Source organism: Megalops cyprinoides, chromosome 13, assembly GCF_013368585.1.
Source record: "Megalops cyprinoides isolate fMegCyp1 chromosome 13, fMegCyp1.pri, whole genome shotgun sequence".
Classification (NCBI taxonomy): domain Eukaryota; kingdom Metazoa; phylum Chordata; class Actinopteri; order Elopiformes; family Megalopidae; genus Megalops; species Megalops cyprinoides.
In genome coordinates this window covers 1745315-1762500 of record NC_050595.1, presented here as the reverse complement: position 1 = coordinate 1762500, position 17186 = coordinate 1745315, and the positions used below count along the sequence as shown (strand labels likewise).

Below are 17186 nucleotides of genomic sequence, written 5' to 3'. Positions count from 1 at the left end.
ATGTTGAAGTGAGTAGCCTCAAACACAGCCCCAACTTACTCTTCATGTTGAAGTGAGTAGCCTCAAACACAGCCCCAACTTACTCTTCATGTTGAAGTGAGTAGCCTCAAACACAGCCCCAACTTACTCTTCATGTTGAAGTGAGTAGCCTCAAACACAACCCCAACTTACTCTTCATGTTGAAGTGAGTAGCCTCAAACACAGCCCCAACTTACTCTTCATGTTGAAGTGAGTAGCCTCAAACACAACCCCAACGTACTTTTCATGTTGAAGCGAGTAGCCTCAAACATAGCCCCAACTTACTCTTCATGTTGATCATGAAGTGAGTAGCCTGGAACTTGGTGTTATCATTGGCAAGCTGTACACAGCCACACAGCAGAATAAAAGTGACATCATAAAAATCAGAGCACAGTATTTGGGCTGCTCAGAAAATCAGCACGCAGTAAAAGGCAGATGTAAATAGTGGCCGTGTATCAGGTGCCACCCAGAACACTGCAAGCTGAAAGGGCCTGAAACAGCTGAGACAGCCTCAGACAGCACTCAGATAAATACCGATCTGCACAGGGATTCAACACAGCAACAGCAAGAGGAAACACCTGAGCAAAGAGGAGGGGGTAATGCGGGGATCTGAGGCCAAAACATGGCCCTAAGTTTGTGTGTATTTTTAAATTTGTGTGTGCTTGTGCCTGTATAATTTGTGTGCATGTGTGTGTGCATGTAGGTTTATAAAGCTCTGTGTGTGTGTGTGTGTGTTTTTATAAACCTATGTGTTTTCTCCAACCTAGGTGTCGGCAATTTGTGGAGATGGTGAATGGTTCAGACAGTGAGGTTCGCTGCTTCAGTAACCACTCCCCCAAATCCCAGGACAGCTACCCCGCCTCCCCCAGCCTGAGTCCCCGACACGGAGCTACCAACCCCCACCTGCACAGCACAGGTAATGCACACACACGCACACCTGCACAGCACAGGTAACACACCCATACACCTGCACAGCACAGGTAACACACACACAGACCTGCACAGCGCAAGTAACACACACACACCTGCATAGCACAGGTAACACACACACACATACTCACCTACCTGCACAGGTGAGGTGTGTTGAAGGTGTATGATGGGGGGGGGGGGGGTAATGTCGATTGTGGCCTGACTGCCCCCCCCCCCCCCCCACCCTCCCCACAGGAGCAGACAGCCCCACCTGCAGTAACGGGGTCACCCCCAGCAAGAGCAAGAGCCACAGCAAATACCCCGGCGTCAGCTCCACCTCCTCCTCCTCTTCCTCCTCCCCCTCCTCCGTCAACTACTCCGAGTCCAACTCCAGCGACTCCACTAAATCCCAGCCCCACAGCGGCACCAGCAACCAGGAGACCAGGTGAGGGCGCTGGAGTGGGGGAGGGACAGGGTGGGGTGGAGGGGTGAGGGGTAGGCTGGGTTGGAGGGAGGAGGGTGCTGCCTCAAGGGTCTGAAGGGAAGGAAGAAGAGAGGAGAGCTTGGAGGCAGGGGCAGGATATCCAAACAGGAGTGAGAGAGGAACCCACATGTCATCCATTTCATCTGTCTCTCACATTTCCTCCTGTCTGCTGAAATGCTGCAGTCAGGGTCATTCAGCACAGGAGGAAATGGCTCTCAGTGGCCGTTTCACTGTTTCTGGCGCCCCCAGGTGGCCAGACTGAATCTGAACGGATTCTGTTGTTAATGAAGCCGTGAGTTTATTGAAGGCACACTAGAAGCGCGATTACAGCAGGCTCAGTTCCTGATGGAGTGCTGCCGTTTTCCCCTTGCTGACTGGACAGCACCAGGAGTGGCAAGAAGCCAATGGGAACATGATGCCATCATGCAAGTTGTGGGCAGGGGTGTGGGTGTCTGGCTTTGTGTGCTTACTTTCTACCTGCTGTGTGCGTGTGCGGTTGTGTGCGTGTGCGTGTGCGTGTGTGTGTATTTGTCCCTTTTGCAGTGACAGTGAGATGGAGATTGAGGCAGAGCATTACACCAATGGGGTCACAGAGAATTCATCAGCCAGGATCATGAATGGCACCTACAAACATGAGGAGATCCTACAGACAGACGACAACAGCCTGGGCAACGGAGTCACAGGTACCACACCACCCACCTCCATCTCTCCCCCCCCCCCCTCCATTTCACTCAGTGACTTTATTCTCTGCTCCTCACTCACTCCTGCACTAGTGATTAATATTACTGCACTGTTACTAATGTATACAGTAATTCTGCACTAGTATTAATATTTCAAAAGCACAGTGTAATCTGTTCAAAACAAATACATGTATTTAATTGCTGAACACATATACAGAAGAAGCAGTAGTTATTTTACTACTATGGTAATCATTTTAATATCAAACAAAGTTGAAGTTGGTGATTATTATAGAATCATCTAAGTATTTTATTGGCTGATAGATATTATGTGGGTTTCAGTGAAGCAGCAGGGCTTGAAGATGAACCTCCTCAGATCTGATCATGTGACCTTGTGACCTTTGCCCTCTGGCCCCTGCAGAGGAGAGCTGTGCCCCCAGGCAGCTGTGTGGCGGAAACCAGGCGGCGACCGAGCGGATGATCCAGTTCGGCCGCGAGCTGCAGGCCCTCAACGAGCAGCTGTGCCGGGAGTATGGCAAAAACGCCACTCACAAGAAGATGCTGCAGGTGCGAGGGGCGGGGCGGGGCGGGGCTACTGCTGCAGGGAGAACGGCCACTCAGCTCTCAGACTGTGAGAATGTCCCATACTGCACCTCACCTCTGCCTCTCTCCGTTCTTCCCCCCCCCCAGGATGCCTTCAGTCTCCTGGCGTACTCTGACCCCTGGAACTGCCCCGTCGGACAGCAGCTTGACCCCACGCAGAGAGAATCCATCTGCTCCGCCCTCAACAGCGCCATCCTGGGTAAGAGCCACTTCCACGTACACACACACTCACACACTCACACACTCACACACTCACACACTCACACACTCACACACTCTCACGCACGCACGCACGCACTCACCCCACAGTATCTCTCTCACACACACTCACTCACACTCACTCACACTCACACACACTCACACTCACTCACACTCACTCACACACGCACACACGCACGCACGCACGCACGCACGCACGCACGCACGCACGCACGCACGCACGCACTCACCCCACAGTATCTCTCACACACACACACACACACACACACACGCGCGCACGCACGCACGCACTCGCCCCACAGTATCTCTCACACACACACACACACGCACGCACGCACGCACGTACTCGCCCCACAGTATCTCTCACACACACACACACGCACTCACCCCACAGTATCTCTCTCACACACACACACACACACACACACACACACACACACACACACACACACTCGCCCCACAGTATCTCTCACACACACACACACACACACACACACACTCACGTCTCGTGTCCCTGTATCTCTGTCCACCCAGAGTCGCAGAACCTGCCGAAGCAGCCCCCCTTGATGCTGGCGCTGGGACAGGCAACGGAGTGTGTGCAGCTCATGGCCCGGGTCCGTTCCGGCTCCTGCTCCTTCGCCAGAGTCGACAACTTTTTGCACTAGCCACAGCCCAGGTGAGTCACCTGGCCACACCTGGGCCTGTACGGCCTGCTCACTCCGGCTCCGTGCCAGAGGAGAGCTGTTCTGCCTTATCCACATTCCAGATTAGAGAAGACCTGTTCTACCCAGTCCAGATTAGAATGTTATCTGTTGTATCTATTCCAGATTTGAATGATATCTGTTTCACCCAGCTCAGATTAGAGAGAGATCTGTTGTTTCCAGTCCAAATGAGAGAGATTTGTCAGCCTCATTTCAGACTGAATGATAATCCCCCCTCTTTAAATGTGTGCCTTGCATGTTATTCCACACATTAGTACACACCTGTTTGAGGTGTATTAGTCCACACCTGGCTGCACAGTTCAGCTTCACGCTCATGGCAGCTTCATTGATTATTTAGTTCTGGCTTGGTATCAGTGTTTTGATATTTCCCCCCTCTCACCTCACACTGTTGTCAAACAGGCCATTTGCCAAACAGGATGGTTGTGAGAGCTGGTGAAGAAGCACCTGTTGCCACAACATAGTTTAATAAGAAAATAAAGTTTTGGTCCTCCGACTTGACATAAATTGGGTTTTCTCGGGATGCGTATATATTTCCTCAGTGTTATGGCATACAGGATATTACCATGCATATAGTGGCCTATAGTCTGAAATGAGACTTGTCAGACTTGTATTGTTCAGCAGAAATTCATACATCTTTTTTTTCTTATTTCCCACAGGCAATGTACAGGACAGCAAAGAAGAGGACTTTCCAGTTTGTGGCCATGGTGACAGGAACGCATGAGTTTGGATTGGTGTGCCGTTTGTGATTGGGGGAAACATTTTGAGGGGACGAATACGATACAAGACAAGGAAGGCTTCTTTTTTAATTTAGTATTATCAAATACAGATTGTGTGACACTATTTAAAGATAATTATTATTCTGTTTAGTCTTTTTTTAGTTTTTATTTTGTCATTTTGTTGTTGTACTCATCTTGCAAAAAATCTAGTTCCTTTTGTTTTAAAGGGCGGAATGAAATTCCCTAAATAATATTTTAAACTTGTGTATGCCATATTAAAGATATTCATAATAGGGTATATGCATACATACATTGTAATGAAGCGACATACTTTGGTTTCTCTCACTCAGAACTCAGGTAAACGCAATGCATATATGATTTCAGCACGGACAATGGTGGTGGAGTGAGTCCGTGCTCCCTGTGGTTTTAATTCTGTTGGATTTTTCTTTCTTGATCTTTAGGATTCTTGGAGAGGGACAGAGAAGTGGTGGTGTTGTGTGTTTGAGGCTGTTGCCCTCACCGCTGATTGTTTGTTGATTAAAATCTGAACGGCTGAAACTGCCTTGGTGAATGTGCATGGCGCCCGGCTCGCCCGCAGTCGCCCTGGCAACTTGCTAGCGTTTCGCTGTGTCATGTGTGCCCACAAGGGTTGGGTGCTTCAGCAGTGACGCTCAGCTGTCCTCCTGGATCAGTTTCGAGTGCCATATTTTTAAGATGATGGGGGTGTATCAAAAAAGTAAAGAAGCAAAAAATTTAACTTTAAAAACGAAGAGGAAAAAAACACATTTTAGTCATCACTGAGACGCAAAAGTGAATTCCCTGGTTACTAACTGTTACCTTGCTGGTACTCCCCGGCATCACCTACAGCCTACAGAAGTCCATAAAAGGTCCTTTTTTTTAGTGCCAGCCTGTGTTTGGGAGTTAATTAACAAAAATATACATAGAAATAAAAGTGAAATAATGTTTAATTTTACATAAGAACACAGGTGAAAATCTACCACAAGAAGGAAATTTGTTTGCCTACCACTTCTATGAGAATCATCTGAAACAGCCATCCACAGAAATGAGTGAAATGGTTACCAGTGGTCAGCTAAATATGTGTTTCTCTGGGCGGGGCCTGTTGCCTGTGGGAAAACGAATATCACCAGACCACTGATGCAGAGCTTAGAAAGGCCTTATGACTGATTAAAAAAAACTAACAAGAAGTGAGCTAGTATTTCTTTACGTAACAGACAACAGGAGTAAAGTCCCTGAGAGTAACCTCCTGATGCGCTCTCTTTCTGAAGAAGGGCTCTGTATCTGAGTGAAATGAGTGTCCTCCATTTCTTGTTATAGAGGAAACTCTGGTCATAGGGTGCTTGCACTGCATGCTGGGAAACGTAGTCAATCACACGTGGTCCTGTCGTGGTTCTAGCTCTGTTGTGCAGTAGTTCTTGTTTTTTTTTCTTTTTTTTTTTTCCTTCAGTTGTGAAATAACCCTGATTGGTTAAGGACCAGGATAATTAACATGCCAAATATCACTGCTTACTCAGACTGTGATGATAATGATGAGTATTTTTAACATCGTGTTTCTCTAATTACATTTCCTCAGCCTGCTTAGAGAGGACAAATGATAATAGTGATAAGAATAACAAATAAGGTGAGAATTTAATTTTTTACAAACATGATAGTATAAGCTAGTTAATATTGCGCGTGAGGAGTACCATACAAGTGTACATTTTGGTTACGTGTGCTGTTCAATCTAAAGGCCGAGAATTACCAGGTCTGAGTGCGCCATTTAATAGCAACAGTGCAAACATGAGATGAACTGGGTGGCCATTTTGGACCACAGTTCTGTGTTCTAAATCTGTTACAGAAGCTGCGTTCATTTAATTTGGGATGTAAGAACATGAGGGTCTGTGTGAGTGCACCTTCACAGGAAGCCATATTGGGACGGGAGCTTGAAGCACAGCCTGGGTCTCATGTCTTTACACGCAGCTCAAGGCGTGGCATCCCTGCAGTTCGGAGAGCTCAGCCGTTTCCCCTCTGACCTTTCCTGCTACACAGTAGTCCTCCCACCTGTGTGCACAGACAGTGATCAGACCTACATCTTTGTGGAATAAATCCTGCAAGCTGGCTGCTCTTCTGTGACCACACCCCTCACACTGACTCTGCCTCTCTCCAGCCAGGGCCACTGAGAAGCATCTATGCTGATGCAGTTACTCTGACCCAGCCACTGTGAGAATATGTGGCTACAGATTTTCCTACTTCAGTTGTTAGATTGCAGTTTCTTTCATACTTTCCTCGGGCCTCTTCCTCTAACTAACCTCTAGCAGGTGGGTCAGCTATCACAGGTGGGTGGCCGAGTGTCCTCCAGCCAGCAGGGGGTGCTGTACTGTGTGTTGAATGTAGCTCAGCTGGGTGTTTCCGTTTTAGTATTTTTGAATTTCACATGCTGCCAGCCTTAATGAGATTGTGTATTCCCCCAGACGAACTGCTGTATAGTTCATTTTAGCCCATGCTGACCCATAACACACTATACAGCAAGATAGCTTGTGGGGGGGGGAGGGTAGAAGCTGAGATTGGGATGGAATGAGTGATAACATTATGCTGCCTCTCCTGGACAAGCACTCAGGCAGCAGATCACATTGGAACATTTTGCTGAGGGAAGATGGGAAGTGAAGTCCAGAGGTAGATCAGGAGTATTCTCGGTACTCTTGCTCTGAGCTTTATCTGCCACAAGCCTCCACAGGCATTTAGTGGCACTCCCACTGGGGCTCCAGTAAAAATCAAACAGGCTGTGTGATGGATATTAAATAGCAAATGATGTGATTTAACTGCAGTAGAGCAACTCCTGGTGGGTGAGTATTGTCCTACAGGATAATGCTACAGTGTATATAACTGTTAACCCTGTAGCACTCTTAAATAAATGTGACACAGACACCAGCTGCAAGTTAGTAATAATACCGTTTACTTGACCTGCCTGCTCTAGATTTTTGCTTCTGTCACATGAAATCATGCAGAATAGGGATCGGTGTATGATGATAATACTTTTATTACATAAAATTGTGTAGATCTGACAGGTATTTTGGTAACCTTTCCGGGCTGTTCGTTGAACAGCGTGGTTGTTGCCTCGGCTGCCTGTCTCTGACAGGTCGCATTCAGCGGATCCTGTTTTATTCACCTGATGGTGCTGCCGGTTCTGGACTGATTTTTTTTTAGACTTCTCAGTAAATCACTTTAAAATGGCTAATCACGTACTTGGAGAGTATTATCTGCTCATCCACCAGACAATGATGTTCAACTTTTTAAAAAGCTGAGAGAGAACCTCTGTAATTGTGCTTAGAATGCCTGAGAAATCAGTCTGAGTGTGGGGGACCCCCCTGGACACCCCAACTCCTGCTCCAGCAGTCTCAGTTTAGGAGAAACCGTTTCGTCGTTTTTGCTTTGAAGTGAAGCACACTTCAGACACCCCAAAGCAACGGGAGAAATGGAATTAGATGAAATATATAACAAGCTGTGCACAATTAATTTTATTATGATTTTAATTTTATTTTGAGTTTGATTTTAGTATTTGTGAAATAAGTTACCCTCTACTTAGCATGAACCTTTCAAAACCTTTAAAACAACAAAAAAAGAGAAAAACATAATTATGAAAAAATACCTATGTACTGGAAATATGGTAAAGAAATATTGTATTCTGTTGTATTTTGACAGAATTATTTTTATTAAAATACACATCCATGTGCAAATGACTTTTTGTCCGCTGTCGTTATTTGAGTCTTTAATCTGAGTCTCTCTGGGTTTCTCTCACCTGGACCTCTGTGCATATAATTCAGCTGATGGTCTGTCATCCTACAAAGTTGGTGTACAGTGACTTGCTTGAGGAGACGGGGTACTTGCAAACAGGTTGGAGAGGATATGCGCAATATCAGAGGAGTACTTGAATTTTTGACCGCAGTTCATAAAGAGAAGTCACTAGTTAGAGCAGTTTAAATTGATGGGGACTGGTCACATATGGAGACAAAAATATTTTACATGTCTAGGATAAAGTATTAAACCAAACACAACATAAGGCCAAGTATGTATTCCACCTCATAACGTCCACAAACCGCTTGGGCCAAACCTACCCAGCGTTTCCTAAATACTTCAGTATAATTTAGCCCTACGCTTTTCCAGGCAATTTCCTGGCCCGGTCATTCCCACGTCTGTGGTGGCTGGCCCTTTAAAAGTTGATTGACAGCTGAGGGTCTGGATGGGCGTGGCTAAGCGCCTATCTGCGCAGTCGCACAGAATGCAGTTCGCACTGGACCATGAAAAGAAGCTGGACTGGGTTTATCTGTCCTGAGCTCTCAGAAATATCACAGACAAAAAGAAAGACAAAACTAAAAACGAGATCAACACGGGTTAATTCGTGAATACACTGCCACTGAGGGTCAGCGACAGAACTTGCACCGGGAGTCGATCTGCGGTGGATATTCTGGCGTTGGACCTGAACAGAGGCGAGGGGATGGTGAGTTTCGGAGGGCGCATCGCCCGGCGTGTCTGACTGCGCGGAGCGGAGCGGCTGCGTTGCCCGGCCAGCATCACGGATCGCTGACATCTGAGAGGAGTCGCGGATCCAGGCACAGGAGGTGGGTACCTTGGCTTACAGCCCGGGTAGCAAGATAAGTTCGTCCAAGTAGCTGCATGCTGTAAACGCAAGATAAGCTGCTTCAGCGCTGTGATCATTTATGAAACCAGCGCTAACGTCGCTCTTGTCGGAGCATCGATCTGATTTCTTCGCTACACCCTTTCCTGAATGACGGAAGAGCTAAACAGCGGGGACGTTGTGGATGTATTGGGGGTGAACAGAAAGCTAGCCAGACGGTAACGTCAGCGATTTTTAAATGAGCGAATTACAAAACCACATTGTTCGCTTTTGCCTCTGAAATACAAAGTGTAGCTTCCCAGCTACCGGATTTCCAGGCGTTTGCTAGCTAGTCAATTAAACTTAATTATTAAAGACTAGTTAGCTGGGTAGCTAAATCCAGACTCATAATTGTAGATTAGCAGTGTGCAGTGAATTCTTTTCATTTTAGCAGCTCCGAAACTGACAGCACAGCGATTCAGTGGAGAGGGCGATATTCGTGGTTAGGAGGAAGAAGGGGGGTCTCTCATTAGGGGAAAACGTCCTTTTATCGCCTTCAGTTCCGCGAATTTGCTGGTTCAGTGTGTCGGGTTTGCGGCTGTGTTTCGCGACCCAGAAGCGACGCTGAAGGCGAACGGCGCTTTGCTCGCTGGCCGGTATCGCGCAGGTATTTCGCTGCGCACTTCTTGCGTGGGAGAGAGCGAACACGGCACAGAGCGCATCACGCCTTTGTTTGCTGCGTTGCTAAGCAGGTGCAACCTTTCCTGAATAAAAATTTGGTAACTAGGGCTTCAGTGACCATCTGGCTAATTACTGCTACATTGTAAACGAGCTAGTTGGATAAATACATAGATAGCTACTCATGTATGTGTGGGTGTATTAGGTAACGGCGGCTACCTCAGTTTGTCGTCTTTAAGTAGCTAATGCTGGAGGAATATGATTTTGGCCGGTTAGGTCGCCAGCGAGGGACCTCCATTATGACAATATCCACCAGTCTGGCGCTGCTCTGGACCGCTCTATGTGCACTTTGTTCTGCAAACAAGACGTTGCTTGTGTACGAAGCGAAGGCACTTCCTGCTTATTTGTGCTTTTTGCGAGGTGCCATTATTAACGTGCGTGTTCGTGCGTGTGGCACGAGAGCGCGCAGGTGCGGTACCTGCACGCGCGGCACAGCGTGACAATGGCACCTTTCATCCCCCACGCGAATCGCGTGCAGTGGGCAGTACGGGACACACGCGGGGTGCGTCTGGCCCTGAAACGCGGAAAGTAGGACAGCGTCTCATGCGAGGTCAGCGGAGGCTGTCGCGATGCCGTCCCGCTTAGCGGCTCTGTCTGCGTGTCTTCTTCCTCATGTATGGTATAATGTGATGTGGTGGGATGGGGGTCTCTGAGTTGCTCTTTCACTTCTTCACAGGCCTTGAGGACTGGGGCAGTGCTGATTTTCTGGAAGAGCCCCGTACCCCCTTCGGTCTGCACCCTTCAGGAGGTGATCTCCGGGAGTGAGCGCGGTGTCAGGACGTCAGAGGTCAGGAGGATGCGTGCCGGGCTGTGAGCCTCAGGGCGGATTTGGGGCAACCATGCTGCCGGGGGTGGGGGTGTTTGGGACGGGGAGCACGGCCCGGGTGCTGGTTCCGCTGCTGCGAAGCGAGGGATTCGTGGTGCAGGCGGTTTGGGGGCGCACGGATGAGGAGGCGCGGACGCTGTCACAGGAGCTGGGGATCCCCTTCTACACCAGCCACACTGACGATGTGCTGCTGCACCCCGACGTCGACCTCGTCTGCATCAACATCCCCCCTCCCCTCACCCGCCAGATCGCTGTCAAAGCCCTCGGTAAGAAACGGCATGCACACACACACACACACACACACACACTCACTCACAAATAAATGTATTTACACATATGCATTTCTAACAGACGTCTGTCACAGCCCTAGGGAGGACACACACACATATTCCCACACAGTGTGTAGTTCCTCCGTGTTGGGTGAGGGGCTGGAGCCCCAGGCCTGATATTCTGGTGTGATATGGGTGGGTGTGTGATGGAGACTGGTCTGCACACACAGCCCGTTAGCAGAGCCCTGGTAATTAAGCGTAATGGCTGGGTGTTTCAGCCTGGCTTGACCTCTGCGATTACCTCGCCAACGCAAACGGAGCGTTCTGAAAACATGGCAAGATAAGATGGCATCGCGCTGGCGCTACAGCAACGTTTAAAGAGCGCAGTTTGTTTGCAGGGAGGCTGCTTTATGTAAACACTCCGCAATCTGCCATTCAGACCGATAAAGCACATTCCTGATCTTCATCTGCCTGCCTTCATCTCTCTCTTTCTCTACATGTCTCTCATTCTCCATGTCTCTCTCTCCCTCTGCCTAATTTTGCTGCTTCGTCTGCTTGTCATCAAAACGCTTAGCTCAACAGATAGGAGGTGTTTAGTGTTTTTGTCAGCCTGATGTCATTGTTATTCTGAGTAGTGAGTCTCGGTGTGTCAGTGAGGTGTTGGAGAATGCTGTCCATGCAGTGCCTCCCTCTCACAGCCGTGCATAGCAGTGTGAATGCACTGTGGTCCTGTGAGCCAGTTTGCCCCAAGGCCTGCTGCATTCTTGCAGCATTGTTGAGATATTGCAGCAACATGGCAGTATTTCCACAGCACAGAGCTACAGGAACGTCGTCATGTTTTTGCCAGTCAGGTATTTCAACATTTCAGCGTGTGCTGTCATGTCAGACCTCAGAAATGTGCCTTTTTGGAGAGCACGTTGAGGTGAAGTTTGTACGAAAGTTTTTTCTTTAGTTTTTTTATCAAAGTATTGCCTTAAAGTTTTTGGGAGTAATGCTTTTTTGCTTTTTTGCATTTGCAGCATATTTTTAGATTTTTTTTTCCAAATGGATTCATTACTCGCCAAGATGGACAGTACTGCCGAGCACTGGTCCTGATTCAGTCTCAGAATTCTAGCTTTGGGCCTTAACAGGGGAGTTTTTAACTACATATACGCCGTTAAAGAATGTTGAATGTACATCCACTGAAGTATGGCAGATGATCTTGGGAGCAGTTCAGTATTGCAGTGTTAGTGTACCTCCCTGTGGAGGAGGATGCACGAGGTGGAGGAGGAAGCGGACAGACTTCGGCCCTTTCCAAACATGTCCTCACGGTTATATTTTCCCGACAAATTCCAGTGCGATGACTGCAGCTTCCTGCTTTAGTTGGGGCTTCCTGGTTGTGAGAGGTGTGCAGGGGCAGGGTGAGTACAACCCACAGCTGCAGTGAATTCCTGTCCTGTGACAGGGCAGCGGGTCAGACTGCTCACTCCTGCACACTGCGGCTCCTCACACCAGCACGTCTCTGCTGGTGCACAGTGCAAGGAGGAGGCGCTTTCCAGGACAAATCCCTGCAAATTGGACTATATTCAAAACCACCTTCAGAGGCTGTGCACAAAGGCGAGGCTGTGTGAAGTGTGAGGGCAGCACTTACTGATGGGTTTAAGGCTGCTTGCTGTAGGGTCTGTAGGGTCTGCAGGGTCTGTAGTCTGGGCTCTTGCAGTTCATGCTGCCCCTCCGGGCTGTGATCCGGGCTGTGATCCGGGCTGTGATCCGGGCTGTGATTCGGGTTGTGATTCGGGTTGTGATCCGGGCTGTGATCCGGGCTGTGATTCAGGTTGTGATCCGGGCTGTGATTCGGGCTGTGCCACAGGTAGGGCCGGCCTCAGGGTAGCCTGCTGGCTGATGCATGCAGGGAGACCGTCAGCAAACACAATCATTTGGTGTGTGACTATGCAGATTGTGTCCTCTGTAAATGCATCACTGTCACAGCAGGGCAGTGTGGTGAAAGGTTTCTTTGGCAGGGTGTGTTTTTGCTGTCCTGCCAGTGAAGACTGATCTGATTTCTGTAAGATCAGGGTGCTGGCAGCAGCTGTGTTAGGGTTGTATTGCTGTGCAGGACGGGTGAATGACTGGGGATTGTGAGCTGTGAAGCGTGTGGTTGACGGTATGAGGATGTGCGCTTGTGATAGAGCGGCTGTTTGTCTGAGATAGTGCGTATAACGGGGTGTGTGTGTGTGTTTGTGGTGGAGAGTGTGTGCGCGTGCGTGTGTTTGTGTGTGTGTGGGAGAGAGACAGACGGAGAGAGAGAGAGAGAGACAGATAGCTCTACTCCCCAGCTCCAGAGCAGCATGCCCAACAGGAAGTGTGTGCAGTGGAGCTACTTCCTTTTCCTGTGTTGTGGGACAGACGGGCCCTCTGTGCTCGGGCTGGGCGGAGCCCTGCAACACAGAGAGGGCGTCAGAGGGGCACAGGAAAGGCTGAGGTCACCTCTGTCGGGCCAGGTCTGGCTGTTAGACTTTAGGGTGGAGCTGAGATAGCCCTGTGTCACCTACACAGCAGCTGAGCACCCAGCATACTCAGACACACACACACTATATCACACACTCATACATTTCTCTAAAGCAGGCATACACACTAGAACACACACACTTGTAGATAAAAACACACTCATTAAGAGGCACACACTCACACATAGACAAGGTGATTATGGAAGTCCAGTTGATTAAGAATGCAGGTGCTCTGTGTGTGTCTGTCTGAGTGTGTGTGTGTGTGTGTGTTTTTCTGAGTGCAGTATGGCATTTGGCCTCTCTGTGTTATGCGATGCTGTACTTGGGGCCTGGTCTCTGTGGTGTCGACAGGCTGTTTTCCTAGCAGTGTGGATGGAAGACAGGAGTCAGAGGGGCCGTGTGCCGCGGGGAGGTGTGGACTAGCAGACCTGACCAGGCAGGTTTAGTGTTTCACTGCCCTGAGGCAGGGATTTGTTTGGACAGGTGAACCCCAGAGGGGTGGAGTTACCACAGGTAAACTGAGCCAGGTGTTTCAGGTTAACAAAGAACTGACCTCTGTGTGTGTGTGTGTGTGTGTGTGTGTGTGTGTGTGTGTGTGTGTGTGTGTGTGTGTGTTTTGCCAATTTCCCTCTTACAGTCCATTTGATTTTTCTCTCATTTAAATCTAAATTACTTTTTTTAAAGGTGAGAATTAAAGTGCTAATGTTAAAATCTTTTATTTGAGAGTTTGTCAGAGGCACTTTTGCCAGGGTTTCAGCTGTGTGTGAGTCTCCCTGGGGGGGTCGATCGGAGGGGGCAGGTGGAACGGGCGTCTTGCATTCCTGTGCGCAGCCAGATCCACCCTGATCGCACAGCAGGTGAGCGAGCGAGAGAGAGAGAGAGCGCGAGCGAGAGAGAGGCGGAGCAGAGAGAGGCAGAGAGCAGAGGGAGACGCGGAGGGTAGCCGCGAGGCAAGCAGGAAGTTCACAGAGTTTTTAACGAGGGGCAGCTCACACCCACGGGAGGGCGTCTTCCTCCCCAGGGTGGAAGTGCATTGTTTGAAGCAGACAGCCAGGCTTCTTATGGCACTTCCTGGCGCAGGACAGGGCGGGGATGGGCCAGGAGGAAGCTCAGCTGAGTGGCTGTCGGTACCTCAGTAGGCGGGACCACTCTGAGCAGGGACAGTGGAGTGTGTAAGGTCCATTGGCCTTTGATGCTTTGGAGTAAATGCTCCATTTCTGTTAATTCCTCTGTTTTTATTTGTTTTTTTTTTTCTGTGCAGCTAGCAAAGATTAAGGTCTCTGAGACATTAATGTTTCTCTGATCTCCACCAGCGTCACTGATGGGGAAGTGGATTTTTGAGCAGGACTAGAACAGATAAATAAATGAATCCACCTCTAAAAAAAGGGTTTAAACCAGCGCATTAGCTGATGGGGTGATGGGTCGGATTTTACATTTATTTCCACCACAGAGCAGATGGGCAAACCTGCGCTGTGTTCACTGTGTGTTCTCACATCCCCTGTCGGCCACAGTGAGTGCGTTGTAAGCATTATAGCTGCGCACAGGACACAGTGCCTCTCCTGTGAGGGACACAGGCACATCACCTCCCTTTGGCGGGTTTGGAAGCGCATTTCAAAGGGCAACAGTCTACCTTATCATGTATGTACCTTGTATCTCTCAGCTGTTTGTGTATCCGCCTGTAAGAGCCCCCCGATCTCTCTCCCCCCTCTCCTCTCGCTCCAGGTATCGGTAAGAACGTGATCTGCGAGAAGGCCGCCACGTCGGCGGACGCCTTCAAGATGGTGACGGCGTCGCGGTACTACCCGCAGCTGATGAGCCTGATGGGCAGCGTGCTGCGTTTCCTGCCGGTGTTCGTACGCATGAAGCGGCTGCTGGAGGAGGGCTTCGTGGGCGAGGTGCAGGTGTGCGACGCGCGCGTGTACTGGGGCAGCCTGCTCAGCGACACCTACAGCTGGATCTGCGACGAGCTGATGGGCGGCGGCGGCCTGCACACCATGGGCTCCTACATCGTGGACCTGCTGAGTCACCTGACCGGCCGGCGCGCCCACCGCGTGCACGGCCTGCTGCGCACCTTCGTGCGGCAGAACGGCGCCATCCGTGGGATCCGCCGCGTCACCAGCGACGACTTCTGCTTCTTCCAGATGCTGATGGGCGGGGCCGGGGGCGGGGCCGGAGGCGCAGGGGGCGTGTGCTGCACCGTCACTCTGAACTTCAACATGCCGGGCGCCTTTGTGCACGAGGTGATGGTGGTGGGGTCAGCGGGGAGGCTGGTCGCCCGGGGAACGGACCTGTACGGGCAGAGGAACGGGGCGTGCCAGGAGGAGCTGCTGCTGGCTGACGCCCAGGGGCAGGGCGTGGTGGGGGCGGGGCCGCTGGAGAAAGGGATGCGGGACATCCCCTTGCCCTACCTGAAGGGCATGGCCTGCATGGTGCAGGCACTACGTGTGTCCTTCCTGGGCCAGGAGGACCGGCGCACCTGGGACCCCAAGCCCATGGCCATGGCCGCCACCTTCGAGGACGGGCTGTACGTGCAGACCGTGGTGGACGCCATCAAGAAGTCGAGCCGCACGGGGGAGTGGGAGCGTGTGGAGGTGATGACCGAGGAGCCCGACGCCAACCACAACCTGTGTGAGGCGCTGCAGAGGAACAACCCCTGAGTGGCGGGACACACACACGCACACACACCCATACACACATATACACACACACACACACGCACGTGCACGCGCACACACACACCTATACACACACGCACACACACACACACCCATACACGCACGCGCACACACACACCTATACACACACACACACGCACACGCACACAGACACATATACACACACACACACACACACGCACGCGCACACACACACCTATACACACACACACACGCACACAGACACACAGCCATACACGCACACGCACGCACACACTCACCCATACACACACGCACACACACCCATACACACACGCACACACACACGCACACACACATATACACACACACACACACACACATACACGCACGCACACACACACATACACGCACGCACACACACCCATACACACACGCACGCACACACACCCATACACACACGCATGCACACACACACACATACATGCACGCACGCACACACACCCATACACACACGCACGCACACACACACCCCCATACACACACGCACGCACACACACACACACACACTCGCACACAAATGCACACATACACACACGTTCACATGCACAGGCAAATACACCAGGGTGAGTTCCTTGGGGCACTTTGGTACAGGTGCAGGGTTCCACGTTTTGACCCCCCTGGTGGGACAAATGGTCACTTGTTTGTTACGACTGATGACAGATGAGTGTTTTAACAGTCAGCAACATCACAGTTTAATTAGCTGGATAATTATTTTTACTTTTATCTGATCTGATGACTTTTATCCACAGCCAGTTAAAAACACAGTGCAGTTAAAAACATTAAAAATTATACATAAAAACATTTTAACCAACCTTAAAATGGAAACACAACCTATATGAAGTCATCAGATGCGTTTATCCACATGAGCAGAGTGGAGCTCATGTGCTGGTAAGCAGATCGGATCAGACCCGGCCTGTACCCCGATCCCACAGTGTGACCCCACTGGCCCTCATCCTGTTTCTGGGTCTGTTGGCACTTCAGCGTCTTCAGAGGAACCAGGACTTTGGGGCCCACCTTGGCCTGCCCGATCAGAACCACTGGACTGTGTTTTCTTGTTTGCTTTTGAAGGCAGGGGTGTGTGTGAGAGTTTTGTCACAGTAGGTGTAAGGCGTTATACTGTTTTAAACCTCCATCGCCTTTGTCACTCATCCTGCTGAGTTTGGAACCTGTGTGTTTGATTCTTGCGTTGCATGTTTTTTTTTTTGTTTGTTTTT

At 50.0% G+C, this 17186-nt stretch overlaps 2 protein-coding genes across 4 annotated transcripts in view; both read left to right on the top strand.

Moving 5' to 3' along the window:
• The window catches only part of ranbp10 (RAN binding protein 10), a 21517-nt gene extending 17057 nt beyond the window's left edge, over nt 1-4460 (top strand). For both annotated transcript variants that reach the window (XM_036543668.1, XM_036543669.1), the window contains exons 8-15: nt 1-8; nt 786-934; nt 1183-1372; nt 1955-2094; nt 2510-2655; nt 2779-2890; nt 3445-3586; nt 4289-4460. The exon at nt 1-8 is cut by the window's left edge and continues 101 nt beyond it. In XM_036543668.1, the coding sequence (XP_036399561.1) occupies nt 1-8; nt 786-934; nt 1183-1372; nt 1955-2094; nt 2510-2655; nt 2779-2890; nt 3445-3575 (876 nt within the window). In that variant the 3' untranslated portion in view covers nt 3576-3586; nt 4289-4460. The remainder of the gene's footprint in view (nt 9-785; nt 935-1182; nt 1373-1954; nt 2095-2509; nt 2656-2778; nt 2891-3444; nt 3587-4288) is intronic.
• Nucleotides 4461-8647: 4187 nt separating this feature from the next.
• On the top strand, nt 8648-15965 carry gfod2 (glucose-fructose oxidoreductase domain containing 2). Of its 2 annotated transcripts, none has more exons than XM_036543965.1 (3): nt 8648-8961; nt 10372-10787; nt 14999-15965. In XM_036543965.1, the coding sequence occupies exons 2-3, from the start codon at nt 10535-10537 to the stop codon at nt 15931-15933; spliced, it is 1188 nt and encodes a 395-aa protein (XP_036399858.1). In that variant the 5' UTR covers nt 8648-8961; nt 10372-10534; the 3' UTR covers nt 15934-15965. The 2 variants fall into 2 exon arrangements, with proteins under 2 accessions (XP_036399858.1, XP_036399859.1); XM_036543966.1 differs by lacking the exon at nt 8648-8961 and adding an exon at nt 9043-9196.
• Nucleotides 15966-17186: the final 1221 nt, after the last annotated feature.

What these genes read in the sequence shown, in the direction of transcription:
- gfod2 (XM_036543965.1), top strand. Translation starts at nt 10,535, where the DNA reads ATGCTGCCGGGGGTGGGGGTGTTTGGGACGGGGAGCACGGCCCGGGTG. An exon ending in GATCGCTGTCAAAGCCCTCG is followed by an intron (nt 10,788 to 14,998) that starts GTAAGAAACGGC and finishes CTCTCGCTCCAG; the next exon opens with GTATCGGTAAGAACGTGATC.